This window comes from Vanessa cardui, chromosome 13 (assembly GCF_905220365.1).
Source record: "Vanessa cardui chromosome 13, ilVanCard2.1, whole genome shotgun sequence".
Classification (NCBI taxonomy): Eukaryota; Metazoa; Arthropoda; class Insecta; order Lepidoptera; family Nymphalidae; genus Vanessa; species Vanessa cardui.
This window is the reverse complement of record NC_061135.1, coordinates 4,231,968-4,255,618: the sequence shown is the minus strand read 5'-3', so window position 1 is coordinate 4,255,618 and position 23,651 is coordinate 4,231,968. Positions and strand designations below refer to the sequence as shown.

At 32.6% G+C, this 23,651-nt stretch overlaps 4 protein-coding genes across 5 annotated transcripts; 2 read left to right on the top strand and 2 right to left on the bottom strand.

Annotated features, from left to right (window-relative positions):
• The first annotated feature begins 168 nt into the window (after nucleotides 1-168).
• On the top strand, nucleotides 169-16,292 carry LOC124534617 (phosphatidylinositol 5-phosphate 4-kinase type-2 alpha). Of its 2 annotated transcripts, XM_047110555.1 has the most exons (10): nucleotides 169-498; nucleotides 1,639-1,736; nucleotides 5,075-5,185; nucleotides 6,806-6,944; nucleotides 10,316-10,446; nucleotides 10,910-11,078; nucleotides 12,400-12,563; nucleotides 12,783-12,895; nucleotides 13,371-13,441; nucleotides 13,935-16,292. In XM_047110555.1, exons 1-10 carry the CDS (start codon nucleotides 370-372, stop codon nucleotides 14,055-14,057), a joined length of 1,248 nt encoding a protein of 415 aa, XP_046966511.1. In that variant the 5' UTR covers nucleotides 169-369; the 3' UTR covers nucleotides 14,058-16,292. The 2 variants fall into 2 exon arrangements, with proteins under 2 accessions (XP_046966511.1, XP_046966512.1); XM_047110556.1 differs by lacking the exons at nucleotides 169-498; nucleotides 1,639-1,736; nucleotides 5,075-5,185 and adding an exon at nucleotides 5,269-5,534.
• A 435-nt stretch (nucleotides 16,293-16,727) lies between these two features.
• Nucleotides 16,728-18,531, bottom strand: LOC124534661 (proteasome subunit beta type-3). Its single transcript, XM_047110637.1, has 5 exons — nucleotides 18,374-18,531; nucleotides 17,947-18,152; nucleotides 17,473-17,641; nucleotides 17,247-17,375; nucleotides 16,728-16,879 (listed from the first exon to the last, which is right to left on the bottom strand). The coding sequence occupies exons 1-5, from the start codon at nucleotides 18,374-18,376 to the stop codon at nucleotides 16,769-16,771; spliced, it is 618 nt and encodes a 205-aa protein (XP_046966593.1). The 5' UTR covers nucleotides 18,377-18,531; the 3' UTR covers nucleotides 16,728-16,768.
• Nucleotides 18,532-18,729: 198 nt separating this feature from the next.
• Nucleotides 18,730-20,047, bottom strand: LOC124534896 (beta-ureidopropionase-like). The gene has a single exon (XM_047110937.1). It carries the CDS (start codon nucleotides 19,889-19,891, stop codon nucleotides 18,806-18,808), a length of 1,086 nt encoding a protein of 361 aa, XP_046966893.1. The 5' UTR covers nucleotides 19,892-20,047; the 3' UTR covers nucleotides 18,730-18,805.
• A 569-nt stretch (nucleotides 20,048-20,616) lies between these two features.
• Nucleotides 20,617-21,962, top strand: LOC124534744 (beta-ureidopropionase-like). Its single transcript, XM_047110744.1, has one exon. It carries the CDS (start codon nucleotides 20,679-20,681, stop codon nucleotides 21,846-21,848), a length of 1,170 nt encoding a protein of 389 aa, XP_046966700.1. The 5' UTR covers nucleotides 20,617-20,678; the 3' UTR covers nucleotides 21,849-21,962.
• The last annotated feature ends 1,689 nt before the right edge of the window (nucleotides 21,963-23,651 follow it).

Sequence of the window (23,651 nt, the reverse complement as noted above, 5' to 3'; positions counted from 1 at the left end):
TTTTTATACTTAAATTAATATTTCTGTATTTAAATAAATTTATGAATTTTTGTTTTAGTATTTAATTCCAGTATCATCAATCGTTTGTAAAAAAGAGGACAAAATTGGAATACACTTTGTTTTCTTATCTGTTTGTAGAGCACCGATGGCGACTAAAAACAGCCTTTTTAACCTGTAGGTATTAATTCGTCTGTCAAAAAGCCGTTTGCCCTATTGATGGGTGTCGAGATTTCTGTAATAAATTTCTTATTTATTCAAATTCTTTGAGAATCTTTTCGATTTTATATTGCTAAAAAATGGTTTAATTATTGTAAATTCTTTTAAAATTTATTAAGTGGCTGTGCACTGACTCTTGTAAACAAATCCAAAATGTCCGTTCCCAACACTGGATTGAGCAAATTGAAAAAGAAACATATTCGCGTGAAACATCAAAAAGTGAAATTGTTTCGTGCTAATGAACCGTTACTGTCTGTTTTTATGTGGGGTGTTAATCACACGGTAATTATTACGTTATTTTTATATGATAGCTTAATGTTTAATTATTCCAACAAGATCTTGCGACAACATAAACATTATTAAGTGTTCAGTCGAAGAAAAATAAATAAAAATTAATATAATTGCGTTAAAACGTCGTAAGTTATAAATGTTTCCTGTAAAATACGACCTACCTATATTTTATGTTATACAAATTTTATAAATTTTTGATTGCTGGCAAATGATCAATAATTAAATATGTTATTGTCTTCTAAATATAGATGTTTATAACATTGAAGGATTTAAAAGCTCAATGAGGAGCCAATTACTTCTCATGTATATGGAGACATAATGGTCTATTGAATTGAAAGTAAATAAAGTTAATTTTATATCTATTTTTCTTTAAGAGAAAAATAATAGGGAAAATGTAGCAGTAAATAAACATTTTTTGTACCTTTAATATTTTTGTTATGATGTTGATTTAAAAATGTTAAGGAATCTCAAGATTATATTTTAAGTTAATTTATCTCTCATCTGGTACATTACAAATACAGAATTAAAAAAAAAACCTTATATTTAAATTTCAACAAAATGACTTAATAAATAAAAATAATCTTATTAGATTATGAAAATGACCAATTTGCCATTGTTTCTAAAAAGAAAGAAAATAAAACACAAATCAATTTGATATTTAGAAAAAACTATGTTTTATCAATTTAACCATTCATAAATTCATATTGTTAAATAAAATATATGGTTACTCTTTATATCTTCCTGCTTTAAAATATTTATTTAAATTACCAAAATTACCCCAACCTGGGCTTGGGGTCCTTATATTTTGGACAATTATGTAATTAATTTAGATTTAAAGTAGGTGGAAATATCAACCACAGTTATATAACAATATTATATAATAAAACCTCCTAAATATGCCAAACCTTCCGGTGTAAGTTTTATGAATATATGTTTAGTATATGTCAGTTAAGTATTACAAAATATCTAGTGATTTACAAGCTTAGATAGATTTGGTGGTTTGTTTAAAGTTAAATAGTAAATAACTACATATGTAAAAATGTATTACAATTTAAGTGTTCATGACTCACTATTTATAGAACTTTTCAAAAGTCTATGTAGTCTAACTCATACTCAAATGTTTTGTTACAGATAAATGAATTAAGCCATGTCTCAATACCAGTTATGTTGCTTCCCGATGACTTCAGAGCTTACTCGAAGCTCAAAGTGGACAACCACTTGTTTAACAAGTAAGATATAGGCATATAAAGCTCAGAAAATATTGCTTGATTAAATAATATAAGTGCTGAGATTCTTGATGTTAAATGAAAATAGTGTGAGGAAATAGGTATGGATTGAATATCAATCTTCTAGATGTTTACTTATTGGAGCAGTGTGGTAGAGTTATCTCCGAACCTCTTCAAACGAAGAGAACCCCTCACTCCAGTAGTGCGACATGTACAGCCTGTTACTTAAATTGAAATAATACTTGCAGAATACAAATGGTTTTATAGTCAAAACTAACTGTAACCTTTTCCTTCATGCTTGATTCCTATATTCAAAATATTGACACTCAAAAACCATTATATTAACATCAATATTATAAAACAAAGGCTTCCCTTCTGTATGTTTCAATATTAGCAGAGTTATTAAAGAAAGGGTTATTATTTCATATTATAAAACAAAGTTGCTTACTGCTACCTGTACCTTTAAAATTATGCAACAAATTTTGATGTGGTTTTTTTAATGAATAGATTAATTCGAGAGGAAGGTTTTGGTAGATAATACATGGACAATATAGTATAGAAATAAGAAAAATTATGTAGTATATTTAGTATCAGCATTGCATATGTGAGAAGACACAGCTGGTCGCTAGTATCTTTATATTTACCCATATATATGTATGTAGTAATTCTTTTTTAATTTCTTGAAGGTTTTTCTAAGAGTTGCATAAAGAACCACATTACCTATAAGTTGTGTTGGGTAGCTATTATTACAAAATCAAACAATGTGCATCAACAATAACAAAATCAATTAAAAAGTAATAAATCAAATGTAATTTGAGGGCTATAAATATATTTTATATCTGTTAGCTATTTATAAAGTTATGTATTATTTCCTTTTATAAGTCATTAAATTTTAATTATAATAAACAATACATTTTATTGTATAATTTATTGTATGCATAAAATAAATACTGGTGCAATAATTATACATTGATATATCTTATTAAGTAAATGTAATATTAGTTGCTACAAATATTAATAATTTTAAATAGAGAGAGATCATATTACATATTAACCACAAGATATTGACATTATGACATAAAATTCATCAATGACTAATTACATTATGCTACTGCTGCATCTATGTTAATATTTTAATGCACTGTTTCTGAAGTTCCCAGTAAAATAATAGTTTCGAATCAGTCGTGTATATCTATTGCGCCATCTTTAGTCGCTTATTCCTTTTTATGATTGCCTTATTTTTAATCGGTGATAAAATTAATGATAATTGTAGTTTAGCTTGGTGGATAAAGGTTCGTCACGGTAGCACGCGAAACTGAGCTAGTGACGCCCTGCGAAAAGACGGAGACGGTTACGCTGTTTCTTTTTTGTGGGTATTCCGATGTATAGGTCGGACTAGGCATCCTGGGTATTGGCATGTCTTGATGACTGCATGTCGGGGACGAGGCAAAAAGGCAAATAGAAGGCTAAGTAAATAAAAACGGGTCTCTTCGAAAACTATTTATATAAATATAGGACTTATGTTATATAAAAAAATTAACTTAGATATCATGTCAGTGCGCTGAAACGCAAAAGTATAGAAACTGTATTAATATTTTTATGTTTTTTTTTTTTTCTTTTTAATGTGAGTTTCATCAATTAAAGATGATGTAAAATATCGCGTACTAAAATTTTTTTAATCTGGTTGAAGCTCGTAGATGTATGTAGTTTTCAGATTAATTTATAAAAGTGACAATCGGCACACAGTGGTTTCTCAAACTGAGTTAAACTTACAATTTGTTTTTCGGAAAGGCACTTTCACGAGCTATTGCTTTTCTGTTAACGAATAGATCAAACGCCGTTCAGAGTACCTCTGAAACCGCTTGTATTCGGTCAAGAGTTGTTTGTATATTCATGAGATAACTGTGTATAATGCAATCAGAATAAGATTAAAACGTAATTTAAGGCATTAAAAATGTTATCCGTAGAGGCCCGCCAGTCGAGTTATCGTATTTGATACTATTATTAAAGTCTTTAGTAAAGAAAGTTTTCGGTAGCAGCCTAGAGATTGGTTTGGAAAGCATTGGATTACACGCTTGTCCACTGTCATATGTTCTGCGTAGTTGGCTAGAAAAGAATGAATGTTGTTGGTGTTGGGGGTTTGTGCAAGCGCGACTAGATAGGTAGTACAGTAATAGTACTGGTAGTACTAGGTGTGAATGAGTACATATCGTTAAGCTTCTCTTTCTAGTACTTTTCTGTTTCGGTTGATGATCCAGTATAATTCAGGTACAAGCGTCATATTTTAAGATGATTCCCAAAGATGGTAGCGCGAGAAAATGAGTAAAGATTTCTTACAGCACTATGACCACACTAACCAGTAACCATCAAAAGGTCGATTACGTCCGCCTAGCTATTATGAGTTAAACTAAATCAAATACGAAAGCCTTAGAAGTTACATACATCTGCTTAGTAATTATATCAACGCGATAATATAAGCGTACACGCGTAGATGGAGCCGTAGCATAATATAATTGGACTTTTAAGTATTTGACTAATATGTAAAAATACATAAATTGTGTACAGTACATAAATTTAAAACTAAATTTTTATTGACAATATAATTTGTATGTCAGCTTTAGCGATGTACTTGTTAATTGAAAGGAGTTACAAAATATATTTACGTTTTAAAAGGTATACATTGATATGAAAAAACGAATAATAGCTAATTAAAGAATAATCTTTGTTTATATACTAGGTATATACAGCATTAATAACTAGATTAAGCAAGGTTTATTTCTTATTCATAGATACCAGTAGTTTATCGTTGATAACATACGTTCCACGCTTCAATCGCCGTATATTGTGTTACAGTAATGTTACCTTTATGAATATTTATTACGAGTAACCCATTACTTATTTTTTTTTTTACAACGAAATCGATTTTTAAACCAAATTTATTCCAGTAACTACGGTCCTAAGTAGTCCGTACTTAACTGATTACTGAATGTCCAATGCCGCTGACCAATAGCAGCGTAGGGATACGATACATTGCGACATTATTTTTCGACTTGCGTGTGTAACGTATCCGTCTGCGGCGTAGGTTGCGTGTTTAATGAATGAAAAAAAAAACGTGCAACTCCGAAAACGAGCTGGAAGTTTTAAATTTCCTTGTAAGGGATGATAAGTTTTCTAAACATTCGTAAAGATACGTTGGGTACAAATTCGATTTTTAAAATCTTGTCCCGGTTAATTACAAAAAATATAAATCATCTAAATTCAATTTTTTTTTTAATGTTTTAAAGCAAAAATCTCTGGCTTAGATTGTAATTAATACTAACAAAAGAGTTTTTATGTTACAGAGAAAACATGCCATCCCATTTTAAGGTGAAAGAATACTGCCCCCTCGTCTTCAGGAACCTCAGGGAAAGGTTCGGTATTGACGACTTAGACTACAAGGAGTCACTGACAAGGTAAGGAACTACGCGATAATAAATAGAGACTAATCGTACACTGCTGCGCACGTGTGAAGCGCTAACGAGCTATCGTACAATGTAATTGCGATATATTTATGTATATTTATTTCTACTCCCATATTATTCGGACTGGTATCCCCGTTCCTACCACCCATCCTGTCCCTAGGTTTAGAAAGCCAGATAACTACCTCTGCTCGAGGAGGACGAAGAGGCTTAACAGTAAGCTGAGGCGGTCGGCTACAGCGCCGTCCGGTGTCGGCGATTTGAAAGCCGATGCCCACCAAGAGGGGATATTCCACGATGCGAGTGAATTCGTCAAGCGCGGTTTGACGATTAAACGTCTGAGGTCAGCGGAGTTTCACTAAGCGCTGTATGATTTTTTTTTTTTTTAAATAACAATATTTTAGTGTGCCTTCAAACTGACACGGCATTCATTCGCATATCACGGACACACGCTGTCGGCTGTCGCTGTGTATCGTCATCTTCCTTAACAAAGAGCACCCATAAATATACAATTCCAAAGATCATGAAGTGTGTTTTGAAATTGTGAAATTCAGTTTTGCAAAATCCCTTTGGTTTTTTTTTGTGTTTTAAATGTCCTTACTACTCCCTTTTCCCTTGAAATTTTCCCGTTTCTAAAACCTTTGTAAAGCAAAATCATGGCCGAATGTTAATATTATGTATTTATATATTTATTTACACGATGGCAGCGTTTGGCAGTTTTTATTCATGATCGCACTTTACAGAGATGCATATGAAGGTAAGCATTTAGGCACAATTAACGACACATGAAAAAAAAGTTTGAAAATACGGTATTATTTTATGTACAAGATGCAAGTATCAGTAACTTCATGCACATATCAGAACAGCACAGATTAACTAATATTGGTGGCGATGACGATTCGGGTTGGGGTCTATGGTATATAATTAAAAAAAAAGATTTAGATAAAAAAACCAAAAAAGTCTGATTTATTTGACGTTTCTTTTGAACATCCCTGTAATACCCTTTAATATTCTTAAAGAACATAAGAAAGTGTTACGTTTTTGGATTGTATGATGTATCTAATTTTTTGTGTGAGATTTCCTAGCAATAGATCTCTAATGGTATTTTATTTGTGTTTGATGAAATTCCCTATTTTTAAATATTTTGTACGTAAATTCGATATCTTGAAAACAGTTTCATTGGCCTATCTATTTTTACCTCTTAAAAATTAGTGTCTTTTTGGTCAATAAAACATACATTATTACAAAAAAAAAAATTAATTAAAAATACTATTTAATTATGTTGTATATGTTTAGTAAAAATATAAGTTAAACTTTGCCTTTGTTTTACCAAAAGTGTCTGTAATCATTCATAGCTCGATGTAAATATAAACTTTAATGGTCGTAGAACAAATATATACGTACATGTATTTGTTTTTATTTTCCAACAGTCCGTTCTTATTGTACAAAAGCCTTTATTCTAAATTTAAAATAACTTCATTGTGTACAATAAAGTAACAAAGTTATGAACTCAACATTGTTCTACGATTATGACGTAGTCGTTGAAGCACTCAGCGAGGCGAGTGTTGTTTCTCATCGCTGGAAGATTTAAATTCTCCATGGAATTGTCACCAGATCTCAACCGATTCCGGACGACTCGTCGGGAAAGTCCGGGGCGAAGTTCTACCAGAGTTACGACAGACTCTTCATCCTCAAGACTCTCACGTCCGAGGAGGTGGAGAGGATGCATTCCTTCCTCAAACACTATCATCCTGTGAGTTTATTTATAGACAATATTTGTACCTAATAAGAAATTACTTACCTTGATTTATTTAATAATATCTGTTCCTGTGGCTTTACCCGTGCGAATATTTATAAAACAAACCAACCGTTTGACTCCCTTAGGGGTAGAGTTTCGTAAAATCGTTTCTCAGCGCATATTTACACCCTATAAGGAACCTACCTGCCAATTTTGAGTTTGTATGTGTTATCATAGTTTCTGAGACTTTGTGATTAATCAGTAAGTTGTATTTCGCTTTTCTATATTTAGAATACTTTACCATTAATTCTAAAGTCGGTAAATGGAGTCGCTAAATCATTTTAGTTACTTACTTGGTGGTAGGGCTTTGAGCAAGTCCGTCTGGGTAGGTACCTCCCACTCATCAGTTATTCTACCGCCAAATAACAGGAACGCAACACTATTGTTGTGTTCCGGTCTGAAGGGTGAGTGAGCCAGTGTAACTACAGGCACAAGGGACATAACATCTTAGTTCCCAAGGTTGGTGGCACATTGACGATTTAAGGAATAGTTAATATTTCTTACAGCGTCATTGTCTATGGGCGATGGTGACCACCTACCATCAGGTGGCCTATATGCTCGAGTTTGAGTTTATTCGATCACACTGTGTAACACTTTGCTTTAAACGATATATAAGTATATGGCATACATTTCACTCTAAACTTATCTTATTTTCTTATTAGATTCACATGATCTATGATTGTATTCAATACACAGCTCTTAGGCCATGTCTTTAAAATTTGTTTAATTTTCGATATAACTATAATCGTTTTTAATCTTTCTTTTTGTTTTGTTTTTTATGACACTGTACATGACATGTAAATAAAACTGATTACATTATCTGTAACACAATCCTTACCTGATTACTGCAAGTAATCTCAGTGTATGAAATCTGTATACGTCGCCATAGTTGCCGATTAGAGATTTTATATTGATATATTATAATTTCGTTCCAAATTGCAAATTGAAAAAATGAAAACACGTATTACAAAATTTGATGCCCTGTTTAGTTTCTTTCACTTTTCAGGTTACTTGCGGTCTTGGCTATAAATATGAAATTTTAATTTTAAGTATTTGACCTTTGGCTGCGTCAGAATTATGTTTTCAGTGGGATTATAATAGAGCTCTACTCGGGGTCGGATTGAGAGATCTGAAGGCCCAGAGGCAACAAAGGGCTCTAGTAACTAATTATTTCATACTTATTTAAACAATTTCTTTCAGTCTGGTTTTAAAATATTTTATTGTGGTTTCAAAAAAATTATTTAAGAAAACAAATTATGCTTAAACATAATAATACTAAATTATTTATGTTGCCATTGATGTTTTTGTTATTTTTTTCTTTGTTTAATCTCTATTAGCGTAGTTAGGTTTGTTCCTGATTCCTTAAATCGGATTCTTGGTCTACAGATTCTATATCAACGTGTATATTGCAAGACACATGTAACTGTTAATATTTAACCGATTACGAAATTATAGCTAAACCGCAAAAGATGGAGACCTGGCAACACTAATCACGCACACACACATAGAAAAAATTACAGACATACAAATTTCGTCTTTCTTATGTAAATGTGTAGTATCTCAAATTGAATTCATATTCTCGTATTCGGTATCTCCTAAAACTATTGTATGCGATGATCTAATATATGCAGAATCTAAATGCAAATACTTGATAAGTATTCTGTTACATGTGATAGCGATATCTTCTATCTAATCTCATGACACATGCCTACGATTTTCGGAGAAATTTACATTTTGATATGATAATGCATAAAACACTTTCCTCCGAAACGTTTTATTTAATATAAAACTTAACAAATATTTCGTTTTGTTTGACCTTCGATAAGGGCAATCAAGACGACGAAGGGCAGAGATGGTCCAGTGGTAACAGCTCGTACATCTTAATCGATGATTGCGGGTTCAAACCCAGACAAGCACCACTGAATTTTCATGTGTTTATAATTAATTTGAGTTTGGCGGTAAAGGAATTCTGCCACATGTGAATCCACCAACTCTCATTGGAGCAGCGTGGTGAGATTTGCTCCTAAACTTCTCCTCAAAGGGTGAGGAGGCATTAGCCCAGCAGTGGGAAGTTTACATGCTGTTACTATAAGGCCAATACTTTTAATGTAACTAGTTAATTCAACTACTGCCTGTAAAGTTGATTCGTCTTATTGATTGGTCCTCAGGTACAAAAATGTAGCTATGTCCTTTGAAATTTGAGTTAACTTCATACCAAATTCAATCAAAATCGGCTTAGTAATTTAATCGTAAATTTGTATTAATATGTTTTATTACCAATTCCTAAAGGTATCTTAGTTGTTTAAAAACGTATAATTACTTGTGATATTATCACATCCATTATCTACCTCGCTCGATTGATTTAGCTATTAGCGTTTAGGATTAACGACTAACTTAGCAGCTAAATAAATTCGTATAATATCGTGTTAGGGCTATTAATGACTTTTTGGGATTTTCAAATATTCCGTCGTTTTAGGAATTTGATATAAAAGTGTGTATTAGTAAGTATATCTCATAGCTTGACCACAAATATAATCTGTAATAATATAATCTAAAGGTATACCTATCTATAATGCCGTTACCTACCTAAACTTAATTATGAGCTATGAGCAAAAAACGCGGTAAAAACGTAAACAGTATTATGTAATTTGTCGATAATAAGACAATTTTTTACAAAATAATCAAGATATCAAAAAATGGCAAATATATAACGAAAGATATTATTTTTCTTATTGATATTCGATGAAAAGTTAGTAGTTGGAAATCGATTAGATGTCAGCTAACGGCATTTTTGGTATACCACGGTAGAAAAGATTTTGAGAGTTAAACTCAAACTCAAATTCCTTTATTCAATATAGAAGCATTACACTAACTTATTGATGGTCAAATTAAACAGTACCACCGGTTCGGAAAAGAAACACCCTGACCTGAGAAGAACCGGCGAAAGAAACTCAGCGGGTCTTTTTTTCTTTTGTCAAATTAATTAAATACATACTGAATATGAATAGAAATAGCCAGGATGCACTCGATTCATTCCCAAGGTGTGCTATCAATCTTAAACTCGAAACTAACGTACTTTAGCTTAATTTACAATTTGGGGGGAGGTGTCTTGTAAAACGTTACGATGCGTTACAGGGGCGGGAGGTATTATCAAAAATATTCAAAAATTGCGTTTTTTTGGGGGTCTTTCTTACAACACGTTACGTAACATTGTTGTTTTTTTTAAATATATACAGAAAAGGTACGTTACAAAGGGGGGAAAGAGGATGAAAAATCTTCAAAAATTGCGTTACGTAATACTTGAACCCGAAATTGTATATTTTCAGTATATAGTCGAAAGGCACGGAAAGACTCTCCTACCGCAGTACCTCGGCATGTACCGGCTGACGGTGGACGGCATTGAGCATTACCTCGTCGCCACGAGGAACGTATTCTCCAACCACCTTAATATTCATAAGTGAGTACCGCCACCACCACCATCACCACTTCCGACTTGCTCATAGACTAATTTAATGATTAAAATTGATCATCATATGCATGTATTAAATGATTTTTAAATATATTTCGAACTTGTAGTTTATATATATTTATATATTTCGAACTCGTAGATTTGTGTTGAAGTCTTGTGAATTCATGTTTTAATAAGTGCCTGAATATTTTATAATTTTTTGTATATTTGACATAGATTAGATTACATCTGAAGTAATGACTTACTTTAAGATAATTGTTTTACAACTTAAATTATTATTAATTGCGTAAACTAATAATCCCAAAGGATAAGAGAAATTTCACCTTATTAAGCTTGCAAACATTGACCAAAATTAAAGAAATGTAGCTAATTAAACAAAAATAAACAGTTCGATTGATACACCGAAGTGACTTCAAATACTTCATATATATTAATACGAACGCAATTGCAGGAAGTACGACTTGAAGGGATCAACGGTGGACCGCGAGGCGTCCGAGAAGGAGCTGGAGAAGGAGCTGCCGACCCTCAAGGACAACGACTTCATCAAGCAGGGCGTGCGCGTCGACATCGGCGACGCCGCCAAGGAGAAGCTTCTCGAAACGCTCACCGCCGACGTAGAGGTAGATATAGCTAACATAGCTAACATTGCAACAAAGGCACAGATTAAAAATAATAATAATTGATAGGAGGTGGGCTGCTCGTAGATATGACTAACATTACAACAGGCACAGATTAAAAATAATAATAATTGATAGGAGGTGGGTGCTCGTAGATATGGCTAACATTGCGACAAAGGCACAGATTAAAAATAATAATAATTGTTAGTAAAATAAAACAAACAACTATAGTCATCAGATATACGACACAGATTAGATGTAGCATCGGATAATGCAATGGATTGAAAATAAAACCGATTACTGCCGATTTACACGACCAATAGATATAGCTCCCTATCGCGCTATTCGTCGCTATAGATTCTCGCGTCAAAGAAAGCAAGTGCATGTTAATCGATGCGTCAAATTGATGAATATATAAGGTCATATGATATTATAAGTTTGTGTAAAGATCATATTCGCATGAGAAATAAATATTGATAATTTGGGATAGCGTACTCAATTCGGATGTGATCGGTTTTACGAATTTTGCGGATGCGACATCTAAGTGGTGTCGTACTATACCTTCGTATTTACAGGCAGACGTAAAAATACAACACTATAAATACTTATAATAAAAGTAATTATACAATTACTCTCAGAATAAAGATTCATATTAAGTTTTCTACTATCTCGGCTAAATTGTGCACTACTAAGTTCTTGATAAATATGCCATTATTTGCATTACAATACTAATCCACTTTCATTTTACCTCCAAATTTCTTATAAAAGTTTGGTCGATGTCCAAATTTTTTCGCAAATCCATAGAGAATATCATAGATTATTCGAGCTATAGATTAATGATACCGCGTCAATTCTTCATCTAGTCTTTTGACATCTAGTGATTGGAGTCTATTCCAATCACTTTATGAGTATACAATCGTGAACATGGTCAGAGTAAAAATTAGTCAGTCATGAGTATAGTCGAGATGGCCCAGTGGTTAGAACGCGTGCATCTTAACCGATGATTGCGGGTTCAAGCCCAGGCAAGCACCGCTGATTCATGTGCTTAATTTGTCTTTATAATTCATCTCGTGCTCAGCGGTGAAGGAAAACATCGTGAGGAAACCTGCATGTGACAAATTTCATAGACATTCTTCCACATGTGTATTCCACCAACCCGCATTGGAACAGCGTGGTGGAATATGTTCCAAAACCTTCTCCTCAAAGGGAGAGGAGGCCTTTAGCCCAGCAGTGGGAATTTAGAGGCTATTGTTGTTGAGTATAGTCGACATTACAAAATGTACCGTTTGCTGATAATACTGATCATAGTATGTCTTCCAATCAGTTCCTAACGAAGCTGCACCTGATGGACTACTCGCTGCTGCTGGGCGTGCACGAGTGCGGGCGCGGCGAGGCCGAGGCGGAGGCGGCGCGCCAGCGAGAGGCCGAGCCCGACAGCGACGACACCGACACCGACACCGACACCGACAACCGCCACCACGGCGACAGGTCACCCACACTTGTCTCGATATGTTTCATTCATTCATTCATTCATTCATACATTCATTCATTAATTCATTCATTCGCTCATTCATTCATTCATTCATTCTTTCATTCATTCATTCATTCATTCATTCATTCATACAGTCCTACCTACTTATCGAACTTGATATGTATGTGTTTTGTATATGTGCATGTGTTTGTCAATTAACTATGGTAAATATACAGATGGGGCTACAATACTCCTCCCGATAGTCCTCGAGGACTGGGCCGTCAGTCCTCGTTACGTTATGAAGGTATCATACCAGAACTGGACATCTACGCTATCCCCAGCCATGATGGTAAGTGTACAATGTTTATTTAAATCTATATAGTCGAACTCGTATTTGTAAGGGAACAAATTATTCGCATCCCATTGGTCGATATAAGTGATTATGTCAGATAATCCTACGATATGAACCAAATGAAGTTTTATAGTCAATTGTACAAGTTGTTTATTAAAATGGCCACAAAGTGAGAATAAAGAAGAAAAATACAAATTGTTATCAGAAAATGTATGTCTCAAAAATTTAGTTCAGAGATTCAGATACGATAAATTTTGGGGCGGTGAATTTATTTTTTAGATTGCTTATAAATAAATTAAACCAATTCTATACTAACGACTATGTAAAAATCTTAACTTGTTTGAGTATAATTATGATAAATCTAATGTGAAAATGATTCTTATAATTTGTAAAATAAATCTGAATATATTTTTGTTTATATCAAAGCAAGTATCATTAATATAAGTTCTTATATATTCCTTATTATTTACAGGTGCACCAAAGAAAGAGATATATTTCGTTGCTTTAATCGATGTTCTGACGCACTACGGAGTCAAGAAACAGGTGAGACTACTTTTCTTAATCATATATTTCCAATAGAATATAAAAGTCGCCTTCAAAACGATGTGAGATAAAATACCCATTCGTTTGGTCTATCCATAGTCTCTTAAATTGCTAAACATAGTATATGAGCGAATTCATACACTTGAGCATAAATGGTATTTAAAGCACAATGGAGTGGAGATATTTTTCATTAATCACTAGCAACCCACCCAAGATTTACACGGGTGCAATTCTGATACTAAATATTCGACAGAATTTGTTTATTTATGACATCACATTAGAAAATTCTAAAATGATCAGTGTTTCTTTACTATATTGTCTATGTATTATATACCAAAACTTTCTTGAATCAATCTGCCTCTTAAAAATACGGCACCAAAATCCTTTGTGTAATTTTAAAGATCTAAGCACATACAGGGACATAGACAGCAGTAAGCGACTTTGTTTTTACTATGTAATGAAGATTTAATGAATGTAATTTTTATGTTTACAGGCAGCTAAAGCAGCGAAGACAGTGAAATACGGGAGCAATGTTGACGGAATTTCAACCTGCGACCCGGAGCAGTACGGGAAGCGATTCATTGAGTTTGTGGCCAAAGCCATCGAAGGCAATTAAAACTAATGACAATGCCTCTTTTAGTGCACACCGTTATGTGATGGTAATGGTTTATTTATTACTTTGTTCTGAACATGTATTATAGTTTCTTTATTATATTATTAATTATAATATACATAGGTATATACAAATGTTTCAATATATTTTAGTTTATTTCATTTTAATTTTGATTGAACAATTGAAGGTTTCCAATCGATGTGAATTTTTGTTCGTACAATTTGCCCCGTTTTGTAATATTTTTACGTGCCAATGTTAAAATTACATGGAAATTATTTGTTACAAATACTTATTAATAAATAGTCGTTATCCATATTGATATATTTTGTAAACAAAAAATTGTAAATGGTCATTCCAAATTGAAAATTAAAATACATTGGTGAAATGAGATGAAACGATAATATATTTTAGTGTTTATTTATTATGCTTTATATTAAATAAATGCGGATGTGACAGGGTGTATGATCATATTTTTAAAATTGATTGAGCACTAAAAGAGGCAAAGATATCTCCCAACATTGGATGGTCGGTGCACAACTGTCATTTAAAAAGCTTTAAAGCTTCTGATTGAGTACATACTCAAATCGTTCCGAATTTGAATGAAAAGCTGTTTGCTAACTATTAATAGAACATAATAAAACTTCAAATACCTTGTCCAGCTTTCATTATTAATATTTTACAAATACGAAATTACATTTTTCTTTTTGTATTTTTTTGTTTTACATATTCGATTCAGACGAAAACGAATTTTATAATCATTGTCAATTTTGAATTGTATTCAATAGCTTCTGTGCTAATGCACATATATATTTTTTTTAATAAATAAATAACTCAATTTTAATAAAACTCAATTAGCTTTGATGATTACTTGAGTAACAGCTTTTTTTTTTAAATTAACAAGTGCCATTGCCATATAAAAAAATGAATTCTATTAAAAAAAAATTAAAAATATTCTAAAATATGTAAGACTATGTACTTAGTTGGTTCTAAATATCAGTGTATTATTATTCAAAAATGGAATGGCATAAAGCGTTACAATTACTCTCATTGAAACTGTATAAAAAAGCTGTTAGTCTTGATTCTGATCTCTTTAAAAGTCTTGAACTGATATTTTAAATCTACAAGCACACATTGCAATAATTTTCATAACTCGTTACTAGCTTTTATAATGTTCAGCTATGGTAGATTAGTATGTAATGAATATTATTGTTAAATATCATTGATATAAAGTTTTGAGAGTTAAAATGAATTAATGTTAAACGCTGAATTCGGTGTAAAGTTTGATATACGATTAATGGCTGTTACGACTGGGCGCTGTGATGTATCCTGTGTTATATCCGGCCCGATTGTCGCGGGAACGCTATGTAATCGTTGTTTTTGCCAATGTCTAAATAATTTGCTTAGTATCTGTCTAGCGTAGTGTTAAAGTATATTGTAAGATTTTGTTATTTATTATTCTATAAAGAATTAAGACTTGGATTGTTACTGAGATCTTTGTGATGTTGTTCTGTGAAACTGTCAATATGTAACGCGGTGTTAATATTGAATCGTAATCTGTGGGACGGTTAAGGATGTAACCATGAAAATTCTAAAAACGATGTGTTCTAGACTTTTTCGATCGTTTTGTTGTGACCCATTGTATGTTTATTAATAAATATTTATAAAAAAAAAACAGTATTCCGTTTCAAAGGTTAATTAAGCCCTATACATTGGTTTTAAACTCTGTCAAAGATAATTTTTGTGATAGATATTGTTTAAATTAGAATTTAATTTTAATCTAAATAAGACGATCAGTCATTATAATCTTGTTCAAATTATGCACATTTAACACACAAATAATGTAAAATTAAAAATATAAGTGATGTTTTTGGTATTTGCGAGCATTAGTTTCACACTTTAAACGGTTTGTAATTTTTAATGTGTCGACATTGATTCCTGAACAATGTGTTAGTCATGAAATGATTCAATATGTCATATGTGTTGCCATTGTTTAGGTCGATAATTAATTGTAATGTTACAATAGGTTATATTTTGTTAACGGTGAGGGAGCTACAGCCTACTTGGCATATATTTATTACGGATAATACAGATGCTTCGCTAATAATCGGCATGTAAGCGACATAATTGAAATGTTATAATTCTCTAGTCTAATTCCTACTCTTGTAAAGACAATGTGTATGAAAAAAAAATTAAACTTTAATTTTTTAATTATTCGGTTTATAAAGTTTCTGCAATGAGCGTGTTTTATTTTACTTCTCCCGATTATAGCATGTATTTTTTTCTGAATATAAAATTTGTAATGCCATTGAAAAATACAATAAGATGTATTTTTTAAATTTAAACATTGACATTATTATCAAGATTTGACGGAAATTCATTGCAATTAAGGCATTAAAGAAACTTCTGAAAGGAATTTGTGCAATATAGTTAACTGACAGGCAATTCCAACAGTTAAGTCATAATTGATTTATGTGATAGATAAATATAACTGGGACTGTTAATTTTCAAAAATATTGGGATGTCTGCATTGGAATATTAGTGTTGTGATGAAAGATAAAAGTATGATACATTTTCACATAAAAAATTTAGCTACCTACATAATCTGTTTTTTGGTTTAATTTGTTACCCTCATTTTCATTAATTAATGCCAAGGTATGAAATGAAAAAAGGGAATATTTTTAAAATTTATTTATAAAGTTGTATTTTACAGTAACCTAATCCATTCTTGTTTTGACATGCTTCTCAGTGATCTTGTCTTTCTCAATGATGTAAACCACAGCGCCCCAACCAGAGATGGCATCACGATCCGCCGCATTTACTAAGGCCTGAAAAAATAACAAATCTTAATGTTTTAGCTGTTGATATAACTCTTATTAAGAGGAATAATGTTCACTTAAATAAAAAAAATTTCACAATACAATTTTATTATAAGTAATACATGGCGGCAGTATAGTAATTCATGATGAAAAGGGTCAACATGACTAGTATTATAGTCATAGGTGAGTCATTTTAGAGTGTGGTGGACAGTAGTTAAATGCAAACTACTCATTCAGTTTCGGTACTATGGATGGGCCTATCATTGTTAATCCTTTGCTTCATAACAAATATACAACTATCATAGACCTTGCCAACAATGTTCTTTCGTGTTAATCTGATTTTATGTTTAAATAATAAGCATTTAATTAATTTTACCTGTGAAATTGTTTCAAACAGTTCATCGGGCTTTAGGTCAGGTTCCCACAGTGCTTCACACATGCCGTACAATTGGTCGGTACAAGTACCTGATACAACAAAATCTTCAGGCTCATTGGGACAACCGATCTGAAAAAAGTATCAAGAGTTATTATTTGGTATCAGTACAATACAAACTCAAAGTGTGTGACCAAACAACACAAAGTCAGTATGTATTATTTCTTACCAGATCCATGTTGCAGACATAAGGTTTATTGTCTATCGGGTCCAAGCCAGCAATCACTGGCTCAATGAAGTAGGGGCCGAAACGTCTTTCATATAACAAATTGGAGAGCATAGCTGAGAATGTCTTGGGCCTCATTATTCTGTTTTCTTTCAGCTCATACAAGTTCATTCTGGCAACAAAAAGACATCAGTAAATATTAAATTATTTCAATGGAAAACTATAAATTTAAATATTACCAAATGTTAATAAATGCTAGATGATGGATCGTATACTAATAAAACTTTTTGTATGCATTGTGTTTTACTTAATGTGTATAGATTGTATATTTTATATATTTATTGTATATTTTTTAACCTAATTTTTTTTTCTTGAGAGTGTGAGTGACTCGTTAAATTGCTTATATTCATAAAATATTTGAGGAGCGTTGTAATATAATTAATGTAAATAATAATTAGTAGTTGGTCGCAGTCTCACCGAAATTTAAGCCTCTGGTACACAGTCTGAGTGTCTGTGGCTAAGCCAGGGAGACCGACGAAGAGTGAGGGTCCAATTTGATAAACTTTCGGGAAATTTGTTGATACTGTTTGAGCTTGGATACCATAGCGCTTATCCGTAGCGATGGCCACGCAGTCTTTGCCTTTCATAGCGACCACCGCACCTCCATTGTAAGCCAAAATTGACTGGAACAAAGATATAATCGATTAACTTAGTATAATAGTAACACCAAGCATTAACATTGAAAATTAATAAGGAAGAAATTAATAAACATCTGTCTATTCATTAATTTACTAAGTCAAAATAAGCTTAGTAACGTTTGTGACGCTACTGCAGCCGGCATAAATAATTGAATAAAAAAACAATAAGTAATTCATAAATAGAAAGGTTAATATTATTTACTCACCATCCTTACTTTTATTATATCTTTCTTTTAAAACTCAATAACCCATTCGTGTTTAACTCTTAATGAAAAAACAATTTGTAGTTTTCGGAAATGAAAAATGACATATCATTGAATACTTCACAGATTATAGAAAACAAAAAGTTTATAAATATAGATTAAAAAAAATTATCGATTATAAAAATTTAATGCGCATTTCATTCAATGTACATTAAATAAAACAAGAAGTATTTTAATATAATGTAGAGTGAAAGATTTAAAAGAAATAACCATTATATAATAGTCATGAGTAAGTCTACGTCATTATGCTTGTCAAGGCTTATAAGCTATTAGTTGTAGTAAGAAACAAAAAACATCTCTAATTGTAAATAGTAATTTAATCGCATTTAAAGTGAACGTTACAGCTACTTAAAAATTATCATTATGAACACAAATTTATTTTGAATTATTTTTATCAATAGATTTTGCATATACATCTAAACGAGAAGTCATGTTGAAACCCCATTGATCCTTGACTTGTCGACACAAATTCAGATCTAGTTCAACGATAAGAAGACCATCTTTATCTTTAGAAAGACCTGGTGTTCTACACCCATTAGGAGCAGTAACATAACTGGATCCGTAATAAGTTCTAACTTTTTTATCTTTATTTATAAAAAACTCTTCCGTACCAACTCTGTTGATACTGCAAGTAAAGTAGTGATTAGCGATAGCGGCCGTACGAGCTTCAATCCCCCAAAACGTTTCTCCAAATTCAGCGATTGTAGCCGCAGGATTGAAAACAATTTGTGCTCCGTTGAGCCCAAACATTAACCAATTCAAGGCATGGTGGCGTCCATAACAGATATTTACGGCGATTTTTCCATATTTCGTATCGAATACCGGATGACCTAGGTTACCAGGTGCATAATATGATGTTTCACTAAAGCTACCAACACTAGGCAAGTGATTTTTACGATGTTTGCCCATGTAATCACCTTTTTCATCAATCACAACAGCAGTATTCCACCATTTGCCGTCTTCATCTCGTTCAAGTATTGGAGATATGATTACCATTTCATATCGTTTTGCTAATTTACTGAGGAATGTCGTACTTGGTCCGTCAATAGCTGATTCTGCAAATTCCTCCCACTTTTCTTTTTCCCCTGTGCATAGAAAAAAAGGCATCGTCCACGTTTCTTGTAAACATATAATGCGAACATCTTCGGATGCTGCTACTGTTATTATTCTCTCGATTTTGTTGAAAATAGCTTGTCTTTGTTCGCTTATCGGCTTATCAGTCGGTAAAACAATTGAATGTTGTATTAAACCTAACCTCAAAATGTTGGGTTTTCTAAGCTCCTCTTTCGTTGCTATGAAAGAATATCCCGCGACTTCAAAATTACCCTTGGCACTGTCAGCTTTCGTGGACTCCTTAAGTTCCAATTCACAATTATCTTCTCTTCCATAATGTATTTTATTAAACTGCTTTAATTTATCTTTATTTAAACGAATTTTAATTATATTATCTAAGCTGTCCATTTTGTTTATCACAGCGTTAGTTAATAATTACGTAAGTCGATGTGAAGTAATTTCAATCGGTATGCACTGGTTTTTAAGTGTCTACTAACTATAAATAGATTAATAGTATGGAATGGAAACTTGATGTATTGGCTAAGTAAGCGCTCATACTACAAGCGTGTTTAATACACACATACAGTAAGGTCAAGTTATAATGCTCGCAGCTGGAACAGAATTTTTTTTTAAAGTAAATTTATTTTTTCAATTCATTTAATTTTTTATGCATATTTTAATGAGATTTTTTAAGGTTGCATTTTACACAAGTTTTATTTAACATAAATCTAAACTATTTCATAAATAATTGATATTAAAAAAGTTATATAAAAGTAAATTACATTTATAAATATATGTAGCTTTACTTCGTTTTCTCATAGCATATCAATTTATATACAAGTATATACAGTAGACAGTAGTACTAAAAAAAAAACAGTAAATTCTTATATTAAATACGCATAATGAATTGATTTTATTTTGTTATTTTGCATGGTGCATATGACCTTATCATACCATTTTCTTACGTATATAAATCGAAGTTTTGTTTTCAAAGATAAACCAAATATTTTTTCACTCGGCATTGTTTGAATCTTATCTCTCAGGGTCTAAGTTCATCTTTATTAACTAACACAAACAAACAGAAACCGTCGTCTTTTATTCATGCAGTGTAACCGGTAGGGCTATTTAAAGGCGGGCAGGATCGAGAAAGATCAGTCGTTGACGCTGACTCGAGAGAGACCAGTAATCTTTTGCAATGGACGGGGAAACACATAGCCTAGAGGCGATAATTAACAACAACCTAAACGGCCGCGATCTTGATGAGTTCAACAGGATCTATTATGGCCGAAAAGATCACAAAGAAGTAAAAATAAAGGAATCTTCTATTGCTACTGCTAAAGATAATGACTTCGAAATCGCGGCTTACGCATTTCCCGCTAAGAAGGAGTCAACAAGACCACCAAGGATTGTCAAAGTGGGCATCATCCAACATTCGATCGGCGTGTCCACCGACCGTCCAATTAACGAGCAGAAAAATGCAATTCTTGCTAAAGTTAAGAAGATTATTGACGTAGCGGGTCAAGAGGGCGTCAACATTCTGTGTTTCCAAGAGTTATGGAACATGCCATTCGCATTCTGTACACGGGAGAAGCAGCCTTGGTGCGAATTTGCTGAATCCGCCGAAAATGGTCCAACGACTCGTTTTCTCCGCGAACTCGCTATCAAGTACGCGATGGTTATCGTCTCATCGATCCTGGAGAGGGACGAGAATCACGCAGACATTCTATGGAATACTGCCGTAGTCATTAGTGACACGGGCAACGTTATCGGCAAGCACCGTAAAAACCACATTCCACGAGTCGGGGACTTCAACGAATCTAATTACTATATGGAAGGTAACACGGGACATCCTGTTTTTGCGACTAGATATGGTAAAATAGGCGTTAATATTTGCTTTGGACGTCATCACGTGTTGAACTGGATGATGTTTGGACAGAACGGTGCTGACATCGTTTTCAACCCGTCAGCAACGATTGCCGCTGAAGCTGGAAGTGAGTATATGTGGAATATAGAAGCTAGAAACGCTGCAATCACAAACTGCTATTTCACAGCGGCTATTAACAGAGTAGGGTACGAGGAATTCCCCAATGAATTCACGTCTGCTGATGGCAAGCCGGCTCACAAAGACTTGGGACTGTTTTACGGTTCCAGCTATTTCACTGCACCGGACGGTGTACGATGCCCGGGACTCTCTCGTACTAAGGATGGTCTTTTGATTGCTGTAATGGACTTAAACATGAACCGACAGATTAGAGACCGTCGCTGCTATTATATGACGCAGAGGTTAGACATGTACGCGGAGAGCTTAAAAAGGGTTTTGGATTTGGACTTCAAGCCCCAAGTCGTTCACGAGACTGAGAAATGAAAAAATAATTGTGTATCATGAATACTTTCGTATTTAATATGTACACGCTTCACATTTACAAGTTTATTGTTTTGTTCACGCTGAATATTATTATCAATAAATGATTAAAAATGAGGTGTTTGTTTCAATTGGCTCTGATTATTTTTGTAATTGAAAAATAGATAATGTTATTCATATACATTTATGCAATATGATATTACAATGTGTTTATTTTTAAGCACCCGTAATAATAATTGCAGAGGTCTTTCGCTAAAAAATAATAATCAAGCTAAAAGTTCTATGCTATAAGCTTGTATGTAACCTTAGTTATAATTTTCAATGTTTTGGTATTGGTAATGATTATGAAATAATTATATTATTATTCCTTAATTAGTCAATTAAGGAAAGGAATCGATAACAAAAAGACATCCACTCTAATCTAATCTAATGTTGTTACTCGTGTGTGGTCCATTTGTTTATATTAATAAACTTTTAGATAATGAGATAGTTACTTATCTTATTATTCCATACACGTAAAAGATCCAAGTGTCAGTTATAAAATGTAATATATTTAAATATAACGATGATTCTCATTAACATAAGTATATTACTTTAATCAAATATGAGAAATAATTGATTTCTATTATTTTGATTAAGTTTCGTAATTTAATGCGCTCGTATGATGATATTTTCAAGTAGCATAATAGAAATTCCGGTAACTAGGTGTTTCGAAACTTTATATAATAAAATTAATAAAAATGTTTCAGTGATATTTAAAACCATTTATAACTGATCTTTGACTGAATTTAAAAATAAATACTTAAAATTGATTATTTATTTATTATAAGTTTATGACCTAATCTTAACTATTTTATATTTAATATAATGTCATAAATATATAGTAAATTTAGCACAGACTAGAAATCGAACCCATAGTCGTTCCAGGCAAATTCCGTTGCTTCTACAAGTTGGCCTTATTTGTGCATTCTAATATAATGATTATATTCTATGCACGTAATAATTACTTACCCAGCACTGCGCAGTTTCTTGAGCGTTACTTAAATAAATAAATATTTAATCATATATGTTTTTATTCAACTCTAGAATGCAAATTAGCGTAAATGAAGAGACCGTGTTTCTTCATCTACTTGTTTTAATGATGGTAAATAAATATCACAGACAGCAATCTCTTGGTGTAAGAGCTTTGGGCAAGCCAGTCTGGGTAGGTACCACTTTATCAGAAATTCTATCGCCAAACAGCAGCACTTAGTATTGCTGTGTTCCGGTTTGAAAGTGAGTGAGCCAGTGTTACTACAGACACAGGTGATAAAGTTTTAAGTTGGTGGCGGCAGTGTAAAGAATGATTAATATTTTTTGGAGCGCCAATGTCCGCTGATGATCATCACAAACTCATTTACGTACAATTATTTATCAAAGTTGGATTTTTCAGTCAGTACTATAAACTTTTCGGTTATGCAGGAGCTTCTTACTCTTAACCTACATTCAATCTGTCAGCTCAATAGCAACATACCTAAATTAGTTATTTTTTTTATTTTGTGTACGCCCCCTTGCGGTTCAAGGTCTTAAACATAATTTTAAATTCCAATAGAATTGATAACAAATATAATGTAAATATTTTTCAAGTGAACCAAATGCAGATAACAGGACTTTAACCCTGTTTACTTTTTAAGTTGTTTTGTTTATTTTTAAAGTTACACTTCTTAAGTTGTGAAAAAATTATGAGTGATTTATTTGGCGCGCACGCCGCACAGGGTGAAATTAATAGTACACGGTTTTTGTCGCAAAGCCAACAATTACGTGAAA

What these genes read in the sequence shown, in the direction of transcription:
- LOC124534744 (XM_047110744.1), top strand. Translation starts at nt 20,679, where the DNA reads ATGGACGGGGAAACACATAGCCTAGAGGCGATAATTAACAACAACCTA.
- LOC124534896 (XM_047110937.1), bottom strand. Translation starts at nt 19,891, where the DNA reads ATGGACAGCTTAGATAATATAATTAAAATTCGTTTAAATAAAGATAAA.
- LOC124534617 (XM_047110555.1), top strand. Translation starts at nt 370, where the DNA reads ATGTCCGTTCCCAACACTGGATTGAGCAAATTGAAAAAGAAACATATT. An exon ending in TCCTCAAACACTATCATCCT is followed by an intron (nt 6,945 to 10,315) that starts GTGAGTTTATTT and finishes GTATATTTTCAG; the next exon opens with TATATAGTCGAAAGGCACGG. An exon ending in AACCGCCACCACGGCGACAG is followed by an intron (nt 12,564 to 12,782) that starts GTCACCCACACT and finishes GTAAATATACAG; the next exon opens with ATGGGGCTACAATACTCCTC.
- LOC124534661 (XM_047110637.1), bottom strand. An exon ending in ATGTCTGCAACATGGATCTG is followed by an intron (nt 17,376 to 17,472) that starts GTAAGAAATAAT and finishes TACTTTTTTCAG; the next exon opens with ATCGGTTGTCCCAATGAGCC. An exon ending in TGTTTGAAACAATTTCACAG is followed by an intron (nt 16,880 to 17,246) that starts GTAAAATTAATT and finishes TTATTTTTTCAG; the next exon opens with GCCTTAGTAAATGCGGCGGA.